The sequence below is a fragment of the Balaenoptera acutorostrata genome, chromosome 2 (genome assembly GCF_949987535.1).
Source record: "Balaenoptera acutorostrata chromosome 2, mBalAcu1.1, whole genome shotgun sequence".
NCBI classification, from domain to species: Eukaryota; Metazoa; Chordata; class Mammalia; order Artiodactyla; family Balaenopteridae; genus Balaenoptera; species Balaenoptera acutorostrata.
The window spans coordinates 172,840,639-172,860,033 of record NC_080065.1 but is presented as its reverse complement, the minus strand read 5'-3'; the positions used below and the strand labels follow the sequence as shown (position 1 = coordinate 172,860,033).

Sequence of the window (19,395 nt, the reverse complement as noted above, 5' to 3'; positions counted from 1 at the left end):
GCAGATGGGGGCTAAGGGGTCCCGGGCTGCTGGACATGCCCTCATAGGTCCAGTCGGGCCTGTGGGGCAGCCCTGTACCGTCCCAACCACCCACCTCTGCCCTCCCACCCAGGCACTATCTGGTCACTATGGCACCCATCAGTAATGGGAGAGGTGCCCCCACCCACCAGCCCCAGCCCAGCCTCGAGTTTCGTTTTGGCAGGGCCCAGATAGGAGGCTGCCAATGTGTGGGTGCAGAGCGGAAACAGAAAGTGGCTCCCGGTGCTGGCAGCTGGGAAACAAGAGCTCCCAGGCACCAGGGGCTCAGTGAGGGGCTGCCGAGGTCCCAAGGATGGCACCCATACCCTGCCCCATCTGAAAGGGCAGGCCTCCTCTTCCCCAGGGAGCTCATCTCAGCCCTCACTCCCCCTACACACCACCGCCCCTGACTGATGCCCCTGCCCTGGGGCATCCGCACCAGGCAGGAAGGGGCTGGGGGCAGGTCCTGATGCTGGGGGTCCCTTGCTCTCTGTCTTGTCTTGGCAATCAAGGACAGAGCTTCCCAAGGCCACCTCTGAGGCAAATGAGGCCAGGCTCTCGGAGCCCAAGTATCTTTCTTTCCCTACCCAGATACTGGCCCAGAGACAGAGCCCTGTCCAGCTCACTGAGTCCAGTGTGGCCTCAAGGTCTTTGCACAGGCTGTTCCTACTGCCCAGGATGCTCGTCGCCCCAGAACCTGTCCTGGCAGATCCTTCTTCTTGTTTTGGTGGACACAGCTCAATGGTGACCTCATCCAAGAGGCTCCAGCCACTCCCCTCCCTCCCTCTGTTGTTTAGCTTTTTTTTTTTAATAAATAAATTGATTGGCTGCATGGGTCTTCGTTGTTGCGCGCGGGCTTTCTCTAGTTGCGGTGAGTGGGGGCTACTCTTCTTTGCGGTGCACTGGCTTCTCATTGCGGTGGCTTCTGTTGTTGCAGAGCACAGGCTCTAGGCACGCAGGGTTCAAGGAGTTGCAGCACATGGGCTCAATAGCTGTGGCTCGCGGGCTCTAGAGTGCAGGCTCAGTCGTGGCGCATGGGCTTAGTTGCTCCGCTGCGTGTGGGGTCTTCCCAGACCAGGGCTCGAACCCATGTCCCCTGCATTGGCAGGTGGATTCTTAACCACTGCGCCACCAGGGAAGCCCTTAGCTTCTTATTGAGGGGCGCTCACTATGCATTTCTCTCTCTGGGCAGGGAGCTCGGTGCTTTGGCCACAGCAGCGTTCCGGCACCCACAGCCCCGACCACAGTGGGTCTGTCTTGGCTCATGACTCACTACAGGGCAGCAAGGAGCAGGGGTCTGGGGGGCTGATGTTTACTCCTGTGAGGACCCGGTACACACCCTCCCCACTTGGCTGAGCCTGAGTGCTTCTGGCACCCTCACCACCTGCAGACTACCCAGGGGTCCTGCGTTTAAATCCTGGTGCCCCTTGTGATGGCTGTGACTTCTCTGTGCTGCAGTTTCCCTGGATGCCAACTGGACTTGGGGAACATGGCTGTGCCACCTGCAGCTCAGTAACATGAGGTGGCTGTTTGAGGGCAGGGGAGTCTGTACAGCTGCTGCTCACAGACCCTGGTCACCAGGGCCCCCTCCCAGCAACAGCCCTGGGTGATGGTGCCCAGGCCCCTCCCATCTGAGCCTTGGTTCCCACGTGCTCCCCTCAAAATGGCTAGAGCAAACATGGATCCGGTGGGGATACCTGGAGTAGAGACATTTATTGACAAAAGGGGGCTGGGCTGGGCTTCCAGCCTCTGCTTCTGGCCAAACAGCAAGTGCCCGGTCGAGAGGGCAGCACAGCCCTGGCCTTGTATCCCCACAGCTCCGGAAACGCGTCTGGGGCCGGTCTCAGGCGCTGGGGGCGTAGTGCAGCACCAGCCGGTCAAAATCGTTTTCCTTCAACGTGATTGGGGGCGGGGAAGGGGGATGGGGGTGGGCAGAGAGAGAAAGGGGAGAACTTGTGAGCCAGGCCCCGAGCTCCGCGCTTTGCCTGGCAGAGCCTGGGGGGGTCTAGAGCTCAGAGACGGGCCGCCTGCATGGGCTCACCTTGGCCTGGTACTCCTTGATGAAGGGGTGGGACCTGTGGGCATCCTTCAGCTGGGATAGGTAGCGGTTTGTCACCTGTGGGGGAGGCAAGGTTAGCTAAATATGGGGACCCCATGGTGGCTCTGACCTGCAGGGTAGGAAGTGGGGTGAAACAAAGGCCACCTGGCCAGACCCAGGCAAGAGCCCTGGTTTCCCCACATTTTCTCCATCACACCCTGCTGCCCCGGAACCATGCTGAATTAGAGAGGACCCTGGTGGGTGGGGAGCACCACCTGGCACAGAGCCTGCACTTGGCACATGGGTGAAGCATGCACCAGGTTCAGGGATGTGGGCTGGGCAGGGGGCCAGGAGTGGAAGGCAGGTCAGGGGGGGACGGGGTTGGGAAAGGAGATGGATTTGTTCTGGGCACGTCATATGGAGACACCTCAGAGGCTTGGGGATTGGAGCCCTCGCTCCCAGCCTTGCCCTACCCGCCAGGCTCAGCCCTGACCATGTGGGGCTAGGGGCGTCTGTCTGGCTCTGTTTCTCCAAAACTGATAGTCTGGGGATGTCTCTGCGGTGAGTGGGAGAGTCGTCCTATCTGTCCTGCACCACCCCAGCCCTGAGGCTGTCTGGGGGGCTCTTCTTCGAGGAACTGGTGACAGACTGTCATGAAGCCCTGAGGTGGGTCCCTGGCCAGCTGGGCAAGGCACCTAAATGGGGCAGTGCCCCAGCGTCCTCCTCCCTGCCCTCAGACAAGGTAGGCTCAGCAGGATTGCTCCCCTGAGCCCTGTTTCTCTGTCTTGGTGTCCGCCCCCAATCCTGAGGTGGCACAGGCCGAGTCCCAGCCTGGGAGCCCTGAGCCTCAGCCCACTTGTCCGTAGGACCCACATAGCAGCTGACCTGCAGCCCCAACCAGGGTGGGGACCCTGGGGGAGTACCTGCAATGCCAGCTTCCCGGGGCCGATCTCAGCTGCACCCACTCGTGGGGAACAGGTTTTTGCCCCAAGGCCAGGCCAACCTTGAAGTTCAGACCCTGAGGCCCCAAGCTCCCTCTAGAGCCGGGGCCACACCAGAGACCCCTGCCCACCCCAGGCTGGCACCGTGAGGGCTGGAAAACCCTCCTGCACCTGGCTGAGGGTGGGGAGGGTCCTACCTCGGGAGGCTTGCCCAGGTGCTGGGACAGGACGATGAGGTTGATCAGCGTCTCAGGGTGGCCGCTGTCCTGGCAACACAAGGGGACACCAGACAGGCAGGGTCAGCTCCTCCAGGCCCCCATCTCAAGCAGGGCTGGGATTGCAAGACCCAGCATGCCCCCACCACTGGCCACTCCGCAAGGCAGTGATCTCAGGGCCCTCCCTTCTGCCTCCCCACACCGGCTGCTCTCCCAGTGAGCGCGTTGCTTCATGTGCAGACCAGGCGGACACAGAGCCCCCTTGCCTGTCGCAACTTGGGAGGGGCGTTTTTATCACAAATCTCAAAGTAATGGAGTCCAGACCAAGGCGGCCTCAACCTATCACAGCCCAGGTAGCTGCTCCTCCTGCTGCAACGATGAGGCCTGAGACCGTGGGACAGACCCCTCCCGCCCTGCCTGCTCCCCAGGGGCATTGGCAGGAAGCTGCGGGAAATTACCAGAAACTCCAAGGGGGTGGGTGACCTCACCCCACCCGCCCATATTGGGCTCTGAGGCACAGGGAGCTCTGGGAATCAGCTCGGCCGCTGCCTTGGCCAGGAACCCCAGCCAGAGCCCGTGGTTGGGGCGAGGCAGGGACATGCCGCTCAGGATGCAGGGCGCCACAGGCTCGAGGGGCTGCAGGAACCCGGGCCTCCTACACAGATCTGGCTCCACCCCGTGCTGCCATTCTTTGCAGAGACCCGCATTCTCCCCACAAGCACGGGGCGCTCTGGTAGGCGAGGCAGCTCCACACGGGCAGCCTGACGACGTCAGCCAGCAGGAGCACCCGACTGACTCCCCTCAGCCTGTCCCCACTCGGCCAACAACCTTCTGACGATAGCTTGGCCCCTCGCAGAGACGAGCACGGAGAAAGCTTCCCATTGGTGTCAGTTGCTCATTATATCAAACAACGTTTCAGATGGCAGCCGTGAGAAGACAACTGCGGCAGCCCTGAGGGCAGCGCTCCAGGCCCTCTGCTCAACAAGGATGGGCAGAGGCGACACCTCCCGTGTCACTCTCGGCAGCCTGCTCTCCCCTTGGCAGCAAAAGGGAGCTGTCTCTCCCAAGCACACACCCAGGTGAGGGATCACCACGAAAGGCCCCGGGCCAGGAAGCCAAGGCGTCAGTGAAGAGACAGGGCGGGGGTCTGCTCAGCTCAGGCCGACGGGGGCCCCAAGCTGACGGGATCCTCACCTTTCCAAGAGAAGCTAGAATCAGGATTGTCGCTTGCAATCCCGAGTTTTAACTGATATGGCATTAAAATCCCCACATGGCCACAGGCAGGCCACGGGGTCTCTAGCACACCTGTTTCTGGGGTGGGGCTGCGCCTGCCCATACCTTGTCCAGCGCCTCCTGCAGCACGCCCTCCGCGGCCTCCCAACGGCCCTGGGCCATGTGGCAGGCTGCCTGCCCGTTGAGCAGCAGCAGGGTGGACGAACACTTGTCGGCCATCTCCTGGAAGATGTAGTAGGCGTCCTGCAGCTTCTCACCACCCTGCGGGGACAGTTGACATCACCGCTTTGTCACCCTGCTGCCCGGCCCTACCCTGCCTGCTCCCTCCTGGAGGGATCCCAGCACTTTGTGGAGACAATCCCAGTGCAGCCGGCCCACGGCAGGCACTCTTTGGACACCGCCCCCTTCCCCTAAGAGACCCCTGTGCAGCTAGTGCTGTGAAGGGGCAGAAGCGGCATGCAGACCCCCTCAAACCCGGCTCCCCAAGCCCTATGTTTATAGACTCGAAAGCCTCGGCTTTGAGAGGGAGAACCAGTGCACGGGCAGCTGGGTCAAGGTCTGAGCTGGGAGCACTGGGACACATGGCCCATCGGGGCGGCCTCTGCTCCAGCAGCCGTGACCCCGACCACCTGAATTCTGAATAGAAGGTTCTGTCCGCCTGGTAAAGACACAGCGCCACACTTGCAGGGGAACCTGAGACCAAGATGTGTTTGTGAAAGACTGCTAGGCTATGGGAGAGAGCTGTTCGGGTTTGTCCCACTAAACTGAATGGATACTGTGGGGTGAGGCCTCAGCCCTGCAAAAGGATGTGCAGATGCACACAGACGAGGAGCACAATTTAAAAGGCCCGTATGAAAGAGTGACTCAGAGAAAGGAAGCCAAATGTCCAAATCCAGAAATGGGGCTGCTGCCAGGAGAGGGGCGCCCAGGCACGTGGGGACGGGGGGCTGGGCCCAAGGGGGGAAAGCGCAAGGGGGATACAGGCACCAATCCTGTGCCGGGAGCCCGGAGAGCAAGCTGAGCAGCAGCCAAGACCAGGGCCAGACCCCAGAGGAGGGTGCGCTGCCAGCTGGCTGGCTCCGTGCACCGGGGCTGGGGGGCGGGGGGGGTGGTGTGCAGGCAGAGGTACGCCGAGTCCGGTTCCATAAATCCCCAGTTTGTTCACTCTGGCTCTGGCCAAGCCACTCGGCTGCAAGGAGCCAGAAGGGGTCAAGCCCGAGAGAGGGGGAAAACGTGCTGGGGCTCCTCCAGGGGACTAGCCCCCTAGAAAGCAGGAGGTCCAGTGCGTCTGTGGAACCCCACCTGCACCCTCCCCACAGGAGCAGCCAGCGCTGCGCACAGGGGATCGCCGCCACCTCCTGGCTCCCGGATACTCCTGTCTCTCATGCCCGCACACAAGCCGGGTGCTCACCACAGCCAGGCTGACCCAGGCGGTGGCCAGCTGGGTGAGGGTGGCGTCCTCATCCTGGTCCTGCATTTTCTTCAGCTCCTTCCTGGGGGCAGAGGAGAGAGGCGGGAAGGTGCCCGGTGGCTGAGTGGCCAGTCACTGTGCCCCACCCGCCCCGAGTTCCTTGCTCACGAGGCCCCAGGACCTCAGGCCCCGGCCCGGCCACCCCCCATCCACGGCTGCACACACCTCTGCGTGCTTGCAAAGCCCACCCCAACCCTGCAAGATGGGCCCCGCTGCCTGCCTCACAGAAGGAAACTGAGGCACAGACAGTGACGTCCCTTGTCCCAGGCAACACCCTGCAGAGAAGGGCAGGTAAACAATGGTGCAGTCACCCCAATAGACTGGAATGAAATAAATGGAGAAACACTCGTGTCACTGATAATCAGAGCCAGGGGGAGGGCTCTAGGTGGTCCCCATGCCGCATGCGCCCTTGAAGACAGAGGTCTGGATGCTGGAGAACACAGGGTCCCAACATGGCCTGGCCGTTGCTAAGATACCCCCTGATGCACAGGCCACAGCCCAGCAGACCTGGGGGGGAGGGGCTTACCGGGCGAGGTCCAGGCGGTCTAGCTTCAGCAGGATCTGCACCGTCATGGCCATGCTGTGGGAAGGGCGGGCAGTCAGTGAACTCCCACCCCACTTTATCTTCCACCAGGAGCTCACTCTGTGTAAGCACCACCTTCCAGAAACCTCCCCTTGAGTGCTCAGGCCACCAGCCCCGCCTTACAGAGGGGAACACTGAGGCTGAATGTCAGCCCAGCAGGGCCGAACTCAGACCTGGGCGCTGCTTGCTGGGCTGAGCACCCCATCGCTTCCCAGGCCCTGCACTCCCGCCTGAGTGTGATTGGGCCGGGAGCTCCCATGGGGTCCCCAGGCCTGCGGCCCGCTCCCTGCCCGCCCCGTGGCTGGCCATCCCATCTGTACCCCCCTCTCCTTTCCAGAGTCCCAGATGAAGTGCTGCAGGGGAGCACCTGCTCCCTGCCTTCAGGGCCCACACCCACTGCACCCCCGCCTCGGGCCCAGACAGCTGTGACCACCGATCACTGATGTGGCCACTTGTTCCCGAGTTTTCCCACCAGAATGTGACCCAGCGCCCAGACCAGCCCAAGGAGAAGCATGAGAAACATTCGTTGGGTGCACTGCCTCACCAGCCGTGTAACATGCCTATTGCAAAGCCCCCTCTGGATCACAGGGGGACATAAATGGATATGAAGGAATACGTGGTGACCAACTAAGCAAGGGAAGGCAGAAACCAGAGTGCTCATGGGGGAGAATGGCTGCACCCTGCAGGGCTGGAGCCCTGGCCGCAGGGAGCTGGACACAGCACAGCCCAGAGCCACCTCCTGGGGTGGGGGTGGAGCCGACAGCAGGCTGCACGGGGCTCCAGTGCCCAGGCCTGGAGTGCCCTGAGGGGCGGCCCCAGGGGAGGGTCCATGGGGCCCAGGGAGGACATGGAAAGTCCAGGGCCCAGGGCAGAGAAACACAAGGCTTCATGGGAGAAGGGAGGGTACAGAAATTCTCAGGCAGAGACAAAGGTGCTTTCTGCTCTGCTGCTGGGAACAGAGGGTTTTCAGCCCCGGGTGCCGTGTCCTCAGAGCAACGGCCCAGCCATGCGGAAAAGTGTGTCTCCTGGACGGAGAACAAGAGCTGCAGCCTAAATGGGAGGCCCACGCCCCACCCCAGTCCCTCTCTTTCAGAGCAGCCCCGCTTGCCGTTCCTATGATGATGGCTGACGAGGCCCTGAGCTGCCCGGACACCAGAGGGGCCACTCACGCTGGCCGTTCCCCCAGTGCAGGACAGCCACTCACCACTCCAGGCTGTCCCCTTGGTGCAGGGTGCGCAGGGCTGCATCCGGGTTCTGGTTGTGGAAGTAGATGGAGGCAGCCATGAGCAGGAAGGTGGTGTTGGTCACGTCCACGCTCCGGCTCATCTCCCGGTCCAGCTCGGCCACGATCCCATCCCTGCGAGACACGCAGCTGCTCAGAGCCCGAGGCAGGGGCGGGAGGCGGCCTCTCCCCCGTGGGAACAGACAGGCCCAGAGAGGGCGAGTCAGGCCCCCCGGGGCACAAAGCAGCGGCGGGCAGGATAGGCCCAGCTGTCTCTGCCGAGCCCCACTAGGTGCTAGTCTCGCCACCTCCCCACCAGGTACTCCTCACCCCTCACATAAACAGGGAAACCAAGGCCAGGAGAAGCGGGGTTGGGTGCTCCAGGCCCTGTGGGGAGTGTGGGGCAGGAAGGGCCACGCCTGGCTCTGCCCACGAAGCAGCACAAATGACCATCCAGGTCTCGAGCTCCCCTGGCCCTCAGTGCTCGGGGGCTGAGGTGTCCACGCCGCCCCGCATGCACAGGGACAGGCTAGCTCAACGGGGACACCTCCATAGGGACACGAGGCCACACAGGTGAACCTCACACTGGCGACGTCACCAACTTCCCAAGGAGGCCAGTGGTCTCAGCAGAGGGTCCTGATCTACCTCGGTCAGCGTCGGGCCTGGGTCCCGAGGGCGGCTGTGCAGGACGACACCCCACTGACGGGGTGGCTGCCCCCGGTTCCCGAGCTTGGTGTGCAGGCTGCTCCCGGCAGGTGGACGTCGTGCAGGACTCGGGGCTGGGAGCCGGCAGCAGGCTGGAGGTCAGGCTTGCCCGAGGACCAGCCGGACGCCCTCACCCGCCACAGGACACCAGAGCCTTGTCTGCTTAACCGAAACGAGGAGCTGCAACTCCTTGTTTCAAAGGGCTGCTGAGCGGTTAATGAGAGAAGGGAGGCAAGGGCCCAGCCCGGTGTCACCGCTGGACAAATGCTGTGGCTTGGGACACACAGTCTCAACAAGCGCATACGTTTCACGCGGGTTGCTGGGGGCTGGTGGCCAAGTGCCTGTGTACCTGAGGGCCCCTGGAGGGCAGGGGTGCGCCTATTACTCCCTCTGCGCCCACCAAAGAGGTGCCCGACAGACAACTGACTTCAAATCTGAGTCTCTTCCCCGCTCTGCACAGAAGGACTGTGTACAGGTGTCACACAGGGTTGGCGTGAGGAGCCCCAAGGCCACCTCACAAAGCTTCCTGCCTGGTTCCTGGCACACAGGCTGTGAACACGGCGCCTGCTCTTGTCCTTGTAACGTTAGTGTTGTACGCTGTTACTGGAACAGGTTGTGGTTATCCTTACGGGCTCCAGCACTTTCTCCACCACCTGCTCGCTGGGCAGTTTGCATGGGGCGGTGGTTTGTACTGCCAGGATGGATGCACCGAGAGCCGCTCTGCTTTCCCGAGCACCTGCTCCACGCCGTGGGCTTCCTGTGGGTTCTTTTCTGTAGTGCTCACGGCAGCCCTGGGGCTCCTTCCCCTTCCGAAAGGAGAATGGGGTTTGTCACCCCAGCTAGAGAAGTGCACAGAGAGGGTGAAGTGATGGCCTCAGGAGGCTGCCTGTCTTAGTGTCCCGGGATTGCTGTCAGAAAGCCCACGAACCAGGGAGAGGATCAAAACAACAGGGGTTTATTCTCTCCCAGTTCTGGAGGCTAGCAGTCTGAAATCAAAGTGCTGGCAGGATTGGTTCCTTCCTCCAAGGGAAGATCTGTCCTGGTCCTTTCTCCTGGAGCTGCGGCAGTCCTTGGCTTGTGTCTCTTTCACCCCAATCTCTGCCTCCATCTTCATGTGGCCTCCGCGTCTGTGTCTTCTCTTCCATCTCTTATGTAGATACCAGTCACCGGATTTAGGGCCCACCTTATATCCAAGATGATCTCAAGATCCTTAACCACTTACATCTGCAAAGACCCCCAATTTCAATGAGGTCAGGTTCACAGGTTCTGGGGGTCAGGACATGGACATGTCTTTTGGGAGTCCCCACTCAGCTGCCACTGCTTAAGCCTCTTTGAGTAAATCCTTCAAGTGTCTGTGGACGAAGGAGCCTGATCACAGAAGGTGGAGCACAGGGCGCTGCCCTCCATGAGGAAGGAGCAGGGGTGGGGGTCACAGCAGATAGTCGTACCCACACTTGGGACTCACAGATGGCTGCAGCAGCCTCCGAGGAAAGCGTAGTGTCAACAAGGTCACGACCACATCCTGGTCTAAGAAGTTCCACAGGGCAGAGATCGGGGGAGGGCCCCTCTGTGAGGCGTCACAGTGCTGTGAGGGGCGGCCTGGGTGGTGGAAGGGCCCTGGGGCTGGGACAGGTAGGCGGGAATTGGCTCACAGAACAGAGTGGCTCCCTGTCGTGGGCTGTGCTGCCCCAGCCTTCCATCCCAGCTGCCCTCTGGGGAGTGTTTTACCTCCAAAATCCCAGGGGGCCTCACGACCAGCCCATTCCGAGGGCCGGGGGAAACCGAGGTGCAGAGGGGCCATGGGGCCTGCTGCGTCAGGCTGGTGCTCCACGCACAGGTGAGGCAGGGCCACACGGCCCCCACCTGCAGAGGCCAAGTTCACGTGCACCTGGGCGAGCATCCCAGCCAGCAAGGAACAGCCCACGCACCTGCCTGTGCAGGAACCACCTGAGGCCGGCAGGGCTGGACTGTGAGCTGTCTCAGACCCCGACGGAGCAGCAAGTAACAGGCGGGCCTGGTCCTGGGATGCTCAGCACTTCCAGGTCCCCACAGCCTGGACCGCCCCGCCTCTCCTGGCCATCGCCTGAGGGAGTTTGATGACTGCTGGTCTGTGGCACAGGTGGACACACCCAGCTCAAGGCGAAGACTTGCTGTCCCCTCCCACCCTCCATCTGGGCAGAGATGAACGACGCGTGGTGTGGTTGCCATTCCCTCCCCCGCACAGTGGGTGAGCAGCAATGGCTGGAAGACTGGCTGCAGGGTCCCCACCCTTATGTACCAGGGGAGGCCCTCCTGGCAAGAATGAGGCCCTCACAGTCCCTAGGTATCTGTACACAAGGCCTCATCTCTGATCCCCAGCCCCCCACCCCCTTTGAAGCAGGGTCCATCACTGCCTCCCACTGTGCAAGTGAGGGAAACTGAAGCTCAGAGAGGTGAGAGGGCAGAGGAGGGATGCCAACTAGACATCCTCTGCCCACCCGGGCCCATCCACCGTGCCCCAGGCCCGCCCCCCACCCAACCTCACCGCCGGCTGTCGCTAGCCAGGTACTCAGCAAACATGCGCACGGCCTGGAGCTCTGGGGCCGAGGAGGGCTTGATCTCATCCAGGACCACGCCGTACTTCCTCTGTGGGCAAGACAAGCAGGCTGTCAGCCCCGCCCCAACTCCCCGTGGGGTTTATATGTTCTCAGACCCCAGGAACATACAAGGGCTTCTTGGCTCCAGCACTGCCCTGGTGGAGCCCCAATACCAGGGGCTGGTGCCCACCGCTCCCAGGGACCCCCTCAGCCCACGGCTGCCATCCCCACTGGAGTGCGCTGTGGAAGCCAGCACAGCATCACCCGTTAGCTGTCGTGCCACGCTGCCCACTGCTCTAGCTGGAGACCCTGGCAAGTCACCGTCCAGCCCCTGGTGGTGAAGTGACGGGGTGAGGGCCCCGCCAGCTCTGGGGGTGGGGTGCGGTGGTGTCACCAGGGGCAGGGGGTCTGGGCATTGGCTTCTATTGAGCAGAACATGCACCCCACCGACAGACACCCAGCAGGGAGGTCACTGCAGGGAGGGGAACTGGAATCAGGGACCCATTTTTCACTGTCTTTCTTTCTAGGTAGTTTCAGTATTTTTGTTGCCACCGACACGTATTCATCTTTTAAAGATATATATACACACACAAATATATGAACACATCCAAGGAGATTCTGGGGTGCGCCGGGGCACCCTACTCTCCTGGGGACCACACACACTGTCTGGGCCCCAGCTTCACCCTGGAGGTTGGTGGGGGGAGGGTGGTGAGGGGGACTTGGTCCACAAGGGGGAAGTTCCATCAGGCTCCAGAACGCTCCCTAGAGGGAAAGATGCAAACAGACCTGGGAAGCCACCCGAGGCCTGATGTGAGGTGGGGGCATCTGTGCAGCCATGTACCCACAACAGAGCAGTCTACGGCTGTGGCTGTGGGACGAGGTTGGTGGGAGGTTGGTGGGCCTGGGGTGGGAACAGGGCGGGGCACAATTCAATCCTGCCTGCAGAGTCCAGATTGTTTTTAGAACAGAAGAATGCAGTCTTACTGTATTATCAGGGTAATGCTGCTTTTTAAAAACCCTAGTGTCTGTGGAAGCAACCTAAATATCTGTCAACAAAGGAATGGATAAAGAAGACGTGGTACATATATACAATGGAATATTACTCAGCCATAAAAAAGAACAAAATAATGCCATCTGCAGCAAGGTGAATGGACCTAGAGGTTCTCAAACCGAGTGAAGTAAGTCAGAAAGAAAAAGACAAATATCGTAAGATAGCGCTTATATGTGGAATCTAAAAAAAGACTACAAATGAACTTACCTACAAAACTGAAGTAGAATTACAAATGTAGAAAATAAACTTATGGTTACCAGGGTGGGGTAAGGGGTCCGGGGGGAGGGATAAATTGGAAGATTGGGATTGACACATACACGCTACTATATACAAAATAGATAACTAATAAGGACCTACTGTACAGCACAGGGAACTCTACTCAATACTCTTTAATGGCCTATATGGGAAAATAATCCAAAAAAAAAGTGGATATACGTATTTGTATAACATATTCACTTTGCTGTACACCTGAAACACAACATTGTAAATCAATTATACCCCAAATAAAAAAAAACAAAAAAAAAACTAGTGTCTAAACTGTGGGCTTTGGCTAATAACAGTATCAATATCACTGCATGATTGTAACAAAAGCACCCTGCCAACCCAAAATGTTAATAAGAGAAAATGCCTGTGTGGGGGGTGGGCATTTGGATTTCTCTTTGCCATCTGCTCAGTTATTCTGTAAACCCAGAACTGTACTGAACAAGTGAAATCTATCGATTAAGTACAAAAAGAAAAGCAAGAAACCCCAACATTGGCCCTCTGGCCTGGTGCTCCAGGGCCTCAGTGACGTGGCCACCTTCTTGTGGGGGCCACACCAGCTGCTCACGGTCCCCGCCCCTGCCGACACTCTGTTCCTTACTCTCCTTCCCCAGGGTGTTGGCAGTCATGGTCAAGGGCCCACACTCACCTGTGCCAGGTACGCTCTGTACAGGAAGACATCCCTTTCCACATCTCTCTCCAGGCTTGACGGCTGTGGAAAAGCGGGTCAGAACTCTTGGGGGCTCCGTGCCCAACAGGCCCTCAGAGGCCAGAAGTGGGCAGCTTTCCCAGTGGAGTCTGGGTCCTAGTCCCGGCCCCGGCTCTCAGCTGCCTATGACCTTAGGCAGCAGGAGAGCAGCCTCCGCTGAGGGCACGCAGTGTGCCGGGCACCTCATTCTGTGCCACCCTGACATCTCCCTGGGAAAGGAGGCTCGACTGTCACCCCCACCCATCCAGGTGAGGGATGGGGGCACCAAAAGTGCTGAAACTGCTCCAGCCACACAGCAGGGGCCAGGGCAGAGCCCACGCTTCTGACCACTGGACACGTGGCTGCTTGTGTCAATGGGGAAGGACCCCAGGGTGCAGTGGATCAAAACAGAAGCTGCTCAACGGTATGGGTGGTCCGAGGACAGCAAAGGGTGGGGGTGGGGGTGGGTATGGGAGTTCGGGCAGAGCCGCCCAAGTTTGTACGAGCCTAGCAAACAGGCCTGGGAGGATTCCTATCCGGACATGAATGGTGGATACTGGAAAAGGGATGGGACCCAGCGGGAGATGTGCGAAAGGGACTTACTTTCTGTAACGAATACTTCCATGCCTCTTGTTCCTGTCCTGCTTTTGTTTCAAAACGTTCTTTAAACGTGACAAACAGGAGAGATGAAGGTCTGCCTCACTGGGAGGACCTTTCTGGGAGAGCTCAGCTTGGCTGTCCCAGCATAGCGATGTCTGGGTCTAGCCAGGCTGGGTGAGACCTTGGGGACCGCCCTATACTCAGGGACGAGGCCCAGGGGCCACACTCCCTCAGCCCAGCCACCACACAGAACCCAGAAGCAGGTGCAAGGTGACCTCATACAGGGTTCACTGTGGGACTGCGAGGGAGGCCCCCACGAGGCTACGGGCAGGCGAGGGACCCTTCCTCGGGAGAACAGCTTTGGACCACGCCCCAGGGTGCTGGCTGACTTCCTGTAGGCCCTGTGGCACCTGGGGTGGCACAGAGCAACTCAGCCCAGAGGGCATGCGGGTGCTGGGACAGGCCACCTGGGGGCTGGGAGAGGAAAGTGACATGGGGGAAGGGGGCCCGGCCACCTTGGAGTCACTACTCCAACAACCTCTAAACCACAGGGCCTGGGGAAAAGCACAGAGAGAATGAACAGCCTGTCCAGCTGCCAGAGCACAGGAACAAATGTTCTGGAGCCCCGCCGGTGGGAGCACGCCAGGACTGCTCTCCCCCGAGGCTGAGAACCAGACTCCTAGTACCCAGACCTTCTTCCCAGCCTGAGGGGGTGAGGGCGCTGAACGTGTCCTCCTCCCAGGCCAAGGGAGACTGCGAACAAGAAGCCTGGCTCCTGGCCCCAGCCAGACTCAGGCCAACTTTGCCTCGGGGTCCCAGCAGCTTGCTCTGTCCTTGGTGGCCAGGCTGGGGATCCGGCCATGACTTGGAACACGGTGTCCTCCAGACAAGTGACTCTGAAATGACCCTCAGAGGCGGACACTGGTGAGGACAACCCACCTGGGGTTCCCACACCACCCTCAGTAAAAAAAGAGACAAATGTTGGCTGTTGGTATCTTTGAAGCAGGGACACAGTGGGATGCCTTATGGGGGACCAGGGTCCCAGAGGCAACTCTGAGCCTCAGCTTGCCCCCTTTGTAAAACAGGCACCACCACTGACCCTGCAGGACTGCCAAGGGGGGTCACCGAGACACCACACACAGACGCTCAGGACCCTCTCAATCAGCCAAAGAGAGAAGAGCTTCTGGGAGGTGTAAGAACAAGGACAGGTGTACAGAGTCGGGAACGCCGGGGACTGTGATGCATGCCACCAGGTGAGCAGTCTGGTCCCCAGTCCTGACGGCTCATCAGAATCACCTGGGAGCTCAGAAACCAGAAAAGCCAGGAGGCTTATGTCCACCAACGATGTCCAACCCCGGGGTGGCCTCAAACTGCCTTCAAACAGCTCAGAGGTGCAGCCAGACCTGAGAGCAAGGGGTACTGACCAGGGAAGTCGGTGATGGGGTTTGGGAAGGAGGATCACGTCCCCTCCCCTTACTGGCCATCAGTGTCCCCTGACCACACTAGACGGTGAGCTCCTGGAGGCTTTCTTAGCTGCTTCATCCCTAACACCTGTGCGGTGCCTGCCATCTTGTGGGCACTTGAGAATGTCTGACAAGTGGGGAAACAAACATCATCCCGGTGCCAGCACTGAGACACACCAGGTGTTCTACCTGGGGCCACCTCTGGTGGTGCCTGAGGTTGCTGGGGCTGCTATAACTAACCACCAGCTGGGCTGGGGGATGTGCTTAAAGAAACAGAAACTTATTCTCTCATGGTTCTGGAGGCCAGAAGTCCGAGATCAGGGTGTCGGCAGAGCCGTGCGCCTTCCATAGGCTCTCTGGGAGGATCCTTCTTTGCCTCACCCGGCTTCTGGTGGCTCCAGGTAGTCCTTGGCTTGTGGCTGCCTCACCCCCACCTCTGCCTCCATCTTTTCTGTCTGCCTCAAGCCTCTCTCTTAGAAAGACACCAGTCATTGGATTTAGGGCCTATCCCAGCTGATCTTGTCTAGAGATCCTTCACTGAATTACAGCTGCAAAGACTCTTTTCCAAATAAGTCACATTCACAGGTCCCGGGTGGACATATCTTTTCAGGGACACCGTTCAACCCAGTACAGGCTGCCTAAGAAGGTTTAGGTGGCCTGTGGACCAGAATTAAATCATGTCAAATGGCTCAGCAGGGATAGGACTCCCACTCTTCTGGATGCGTCAGGTAGAATCTCTTGGTTTGGTGCCGGTGCATCTTTACCACGTTGCTAAAGAGGGTGTATATCCCCCAGCTTAGAGGTTGGGCCGCAGTGTGCCTCCAGCGAGAGTGACTGCTGCGGGTTTCCCTGGTGGCGCAGTGGTCAAGAATCTGCCTGCCAATGCAGGGGACACGGGTTCGAGCCCTGGTCCGGGAAGACACCACATGCCGTGGAGCAGCTAAGCCCGTGCACCACAAATACTGAGCCTGCGCTCTAGAGCCCGCGAGTCACAACTACTGAGCCCACAAGCTACAACTACTGAAGCCCGCGTGCCTAGAGCCCATGCTCCTCAACAAGAGAAGCCACCGCAATGAGAAGCCCGCGCACCACAACGAAGAGTAGCCCCCTCTCGCCGCAAGTAGAGAAAGCCTATGTGCAGCAACGAAGACCCCATGCAGCCAAAGATAAATATAAATAAAAATAAATAAATTAAAAAAAAAGAAAAAAGGAGTGACTGTTGGGACTTCCCTGGTGGTTAAAAATCCGCCTGCCAATGCAGAGGACACGGGGTTCGCTCCCTGGTCCGGCAAGATCCCACATGCCATGGAGCAGCTAAGTCCGTGTGCCACAACTACTGAAGCCTGCGTGCCTAGAGCCCGTGCTCGGCAACAAGAGAAGCCACTGCAATGAGAAGCCTGCGCACCGCAACGAAGACCCAACACAGCCAAAAAATTAATTAATTAATTAATAAAAAAAAAAAAGTGACTGCTGATCTGGTTTCCTTTGTTTTCCATCACTCTCTACATACAGCAGGTCACACTGATTCTTTCAGGAGGGAGGTAAAATTTGCATATTATGACACAATAAGACTGAAAGAACACATTGCTGTAATGTAAGCAGAACAGACACACAACAGAAGAGAGACGGCGGATCATGAGTATAACGCTGAACCTCACAGGGACCCTACTGAGATGAATGTCATCGTTCCCACTTGAGAGGAGGGGAAAGTGAGGCTCAGAGAGGTGCAGTGACTCAGCCCTGGCTGCAGAGAGAACACAGAAGAGACAGAATCTGAGCCCAGGTCTGTCTCAATCTTCTCGTGGTCTACACTACCCCAGCAAGGAGGCATGTAACAACCATGGCGCTGAACGGATAAGGTCCCCCAGAGATGTCCATACCAGTCCCTGGGACCTGTGAACAGCTTACGTTACATCACAAAAGGGACTTCACAGGTGTGATTAAGATTATGGACCCTAAAAATGGAGACCCTATGCTGGGCTATCTAGGAGGATCCAGTCTAATCACGGAAACCCTTAAAAGCAGAGGACTTTTAGACAAAAGAAATGAAGGAGAAGGGGAAATTCGAGAGACTCCAAGTGAGAACCCTGTGGCTGGTTCTGAGATGGAAGGGTGATATGCGAGGTTGAGGACTGGAGAGAAGCATCCAGAAGCCTCCAGGAGCTAAGGGTGGCCCCTGGCCAAGAAGCAGCAACTTGAACAAGTTAGGAAGGTGCTTCTTCCCCAGAACCTCCAAAAAAGGACATAGCTGGGCCAACACCTTGATTTTAGCCTGGTGAGAGCGGTGTTGGACTTCTACCTACAGAAGCTGCGAGATAATAAACGTGTGCTGCTTTAAGCTGTTGTTTGGTAATTTGTCACAGTGGCGATGGAAAACGAATACAGTCATGCAAATGTTATTTCAACGATTCCTAACCTCTTACTGAAGTCTGTTTGAGGTTTTACCCCCCATTACGCAGATGACGTTCAGGGACATGGGGTTCACTGCCAAAGGCCAGAAGGGAAAGCAAGCCTTCTCTACTTCAGAATCCAAATTCCTCCCAACCCTCTGGTTGCCTCTGGGAAGATGTCTGCCACTCCCTTGTGTTGTGTGGTGCTCCGATGGCCTCCCACACCTTTGGAATAAAATCCAAACCCCTGCTGAGGCCTTCAGGCCCTGCCCCTCACTCTGCCCACCTCATTCTTCATCTCCCCCACTGTGCTCGCCCCACTCCTGCCACACCACCCTCGTATGCCTTGACTACATGGAGCTCACCGCTGCCTCAGCACCTTTGCAGCAACTTATGGGGTTAGAGCCTTCTCAAGGCTTGGTCACAGGTTAAAATGGCAGTCAGAGAGGCCTGATCTGACCACTCCCACGTGAAGCAGCCCCCGCCCCCATTTCTGATCAGCACTTTTTTATCTCCCCTCTCCCCTAGCCGACTCAAGCTGAAACTATGTATTCACTTGATTCGTTACTTGTTTACTCTCTTCAGGACACTAGACCATGAGGGCAGGCAAAGACCCTGTCATGTTCACTGCTCTTAAAAATTCTCCAATGGCTCACTCTCAAAGTGACAGTACCATCCATGTGCCTCCCCAAATGGTGCTGCTAGTGGCCCCTGCTGCCCCCTCTCCTGTCACCCACTCACTGCCTGGCTGCCTGGGCCCTGCCTTGAAGGGCTATATTTTCTAGCTCTCAAACAGCCAGGCTCACTCCCAACACTCTCCGTCGCACCACCTCCTGACATCTTGTTTATTTACTTGTTTACTGTCTGTCTCCCTTGGGAGCTGAGGCTTCCAAGAGAGCTGGGAGTTTTGTCTATTTTGTCACTGCTTTGAGCCCAGCACGAATATCCTGCCTGGCCCATACAGATGCTCAATGAGGAATGGGTGAATGAATGAATGAGCAAGTCTGGGGAGAAATAACCTGGTTAGTGGGGCAGGGTAACGAGCGAGAAGCCATTTCTCTCTTGAGCCTCCCTTTTCTCACCTGTAAAATGAGGATAAACAGTCCCTACTTCACGGGTATTGAGGGCATGGCGGCACAGTGTGGGTGCTCAACAGATGGAAACTATTATTGTTGTTGCTGTCTTTAGTATTACTACTGTAGCGTAATATCATTACCATTGTTATTATTACTATAGCGGTATGAACCCCTCTCTTACTCAAATGCCTCCCAAGGCTCAGTCTGAGTGAGCGCTCAGAGTAAGAAGTATCGCTAAAGTGTTACTGCTTTGAGTTTGGTCATAGAACAAGGATAATTCTTCACCGCGCTCTGAAGAGATGTGGCGGGGGTGGGGGGTGAGGGGGGGATGAAACGGCGCGAGGTGAAAAGGGAGGGTTTTTAAAATCAGAGCGCGACCCGCAGCCACCAGGAAGCGTCTTCCGCCTCCGCCCCCAGGGTCCCCCAGCCCCGCAGCAGCCGCACCTTCACCCGCTGCGCCTCGTTGATGCACTGCTGGGAGCTGCCAATGTAGAAGGCATTCTTCACGTCGAACAGCTCGTCCACCTCCCCGGAGCCTCCAGAGGCTGAGCAAGGAGCCGGAGGCGCCATATCGCTGCCCTCTCACCCGCTACTCCCACTAAGAGACACGTCGGCCGGAAAGAGCGAGCCACCGCGGAGCACGCCGGGAAATGTAGTTTACTCGTTCCTCCCTAGAGATGAGCCAATGGGAGACTCTTAAACGGGAGTCAAAGGGGCGGAAGACGCAAGTGCGTCTCTCAGGGCATCTGTAATTCGATTCGATCCTGAGAGCCAACAGGATTCGGGGAAGAGTGGTAAGGATGTGGTAGAGGCTAGGAATGGCAGTGAGCTTGCAGAGGGTGGGACCAGGCAGGAGGCAGATCC

The 19,395-nt window shown here is 58.3% G+C and overlaps 1 protein-coding gene across 1 annotated transcript; it reads right to left on the bottom strand.

Annotated features, from left to right (window-relative positions):
* Positions 1 to 1,712: 1,712 nt before the first annotated feature.
* On the bottom strand, positions 1,713 to 19,158 carry COPE (COPI coat complex subunit epsilon). Its single transcript, XM_057540149.1, has 10 exons — positions 18,976 to 19,158; positions 12,964 to 13,026; positions 10,951 to 11,051; positions 7,704 to 7,856; positions 6,443 to 6,496; positions 5,857 to 5,938; positions 4,551 to 4,706; positions 3,195 to 3,263; positions 2,060 to 2,134; positions 1,713 to 1,909 (listed from the first exon to the last, which is right to left on the bottom strand). Exons 1-10 carry the CDS (start codon positions 19,099 to 19,101, stop codon positions 1,862 to 1,864), a joined length of 927 nt encoding a protein of 308 aa, XP_057396132.1. The 5' UTR covers positions 19,102 to 19,158; the 3' UTR covers positions 1,713 to 1,861.
* Between the last annotated feature and the right edge of the window lie 237 nt (positions 19,159 to 19,395).

Excerpts from the sequence above, each read along its gene's own strand:
- COPE (XM_057540149.1), bottom strand. The coding sequence starts at position 19,101 with ATGGCGCCTCCGGCTCCTTGCTCAGCCTCTGGAGGCTCCGGGGAGGTG. Across the intron at positions 11,052-12,963 it reads ACAGAGCGTACCTGGCACAG|AGGAAGTACGGCGTGGTCCT; the intron begins GTGAGTGTGGGC and ends TCTTGCCCACAG. Across the intron at positions 4,707-5,856 it reads CCTGGGTCAGCCTGGCTGTG|GGTGGTGAGAAGCTGCAGGA; the intron begins GTGAGCACCCGG and ends CTGTCCCCGCAG.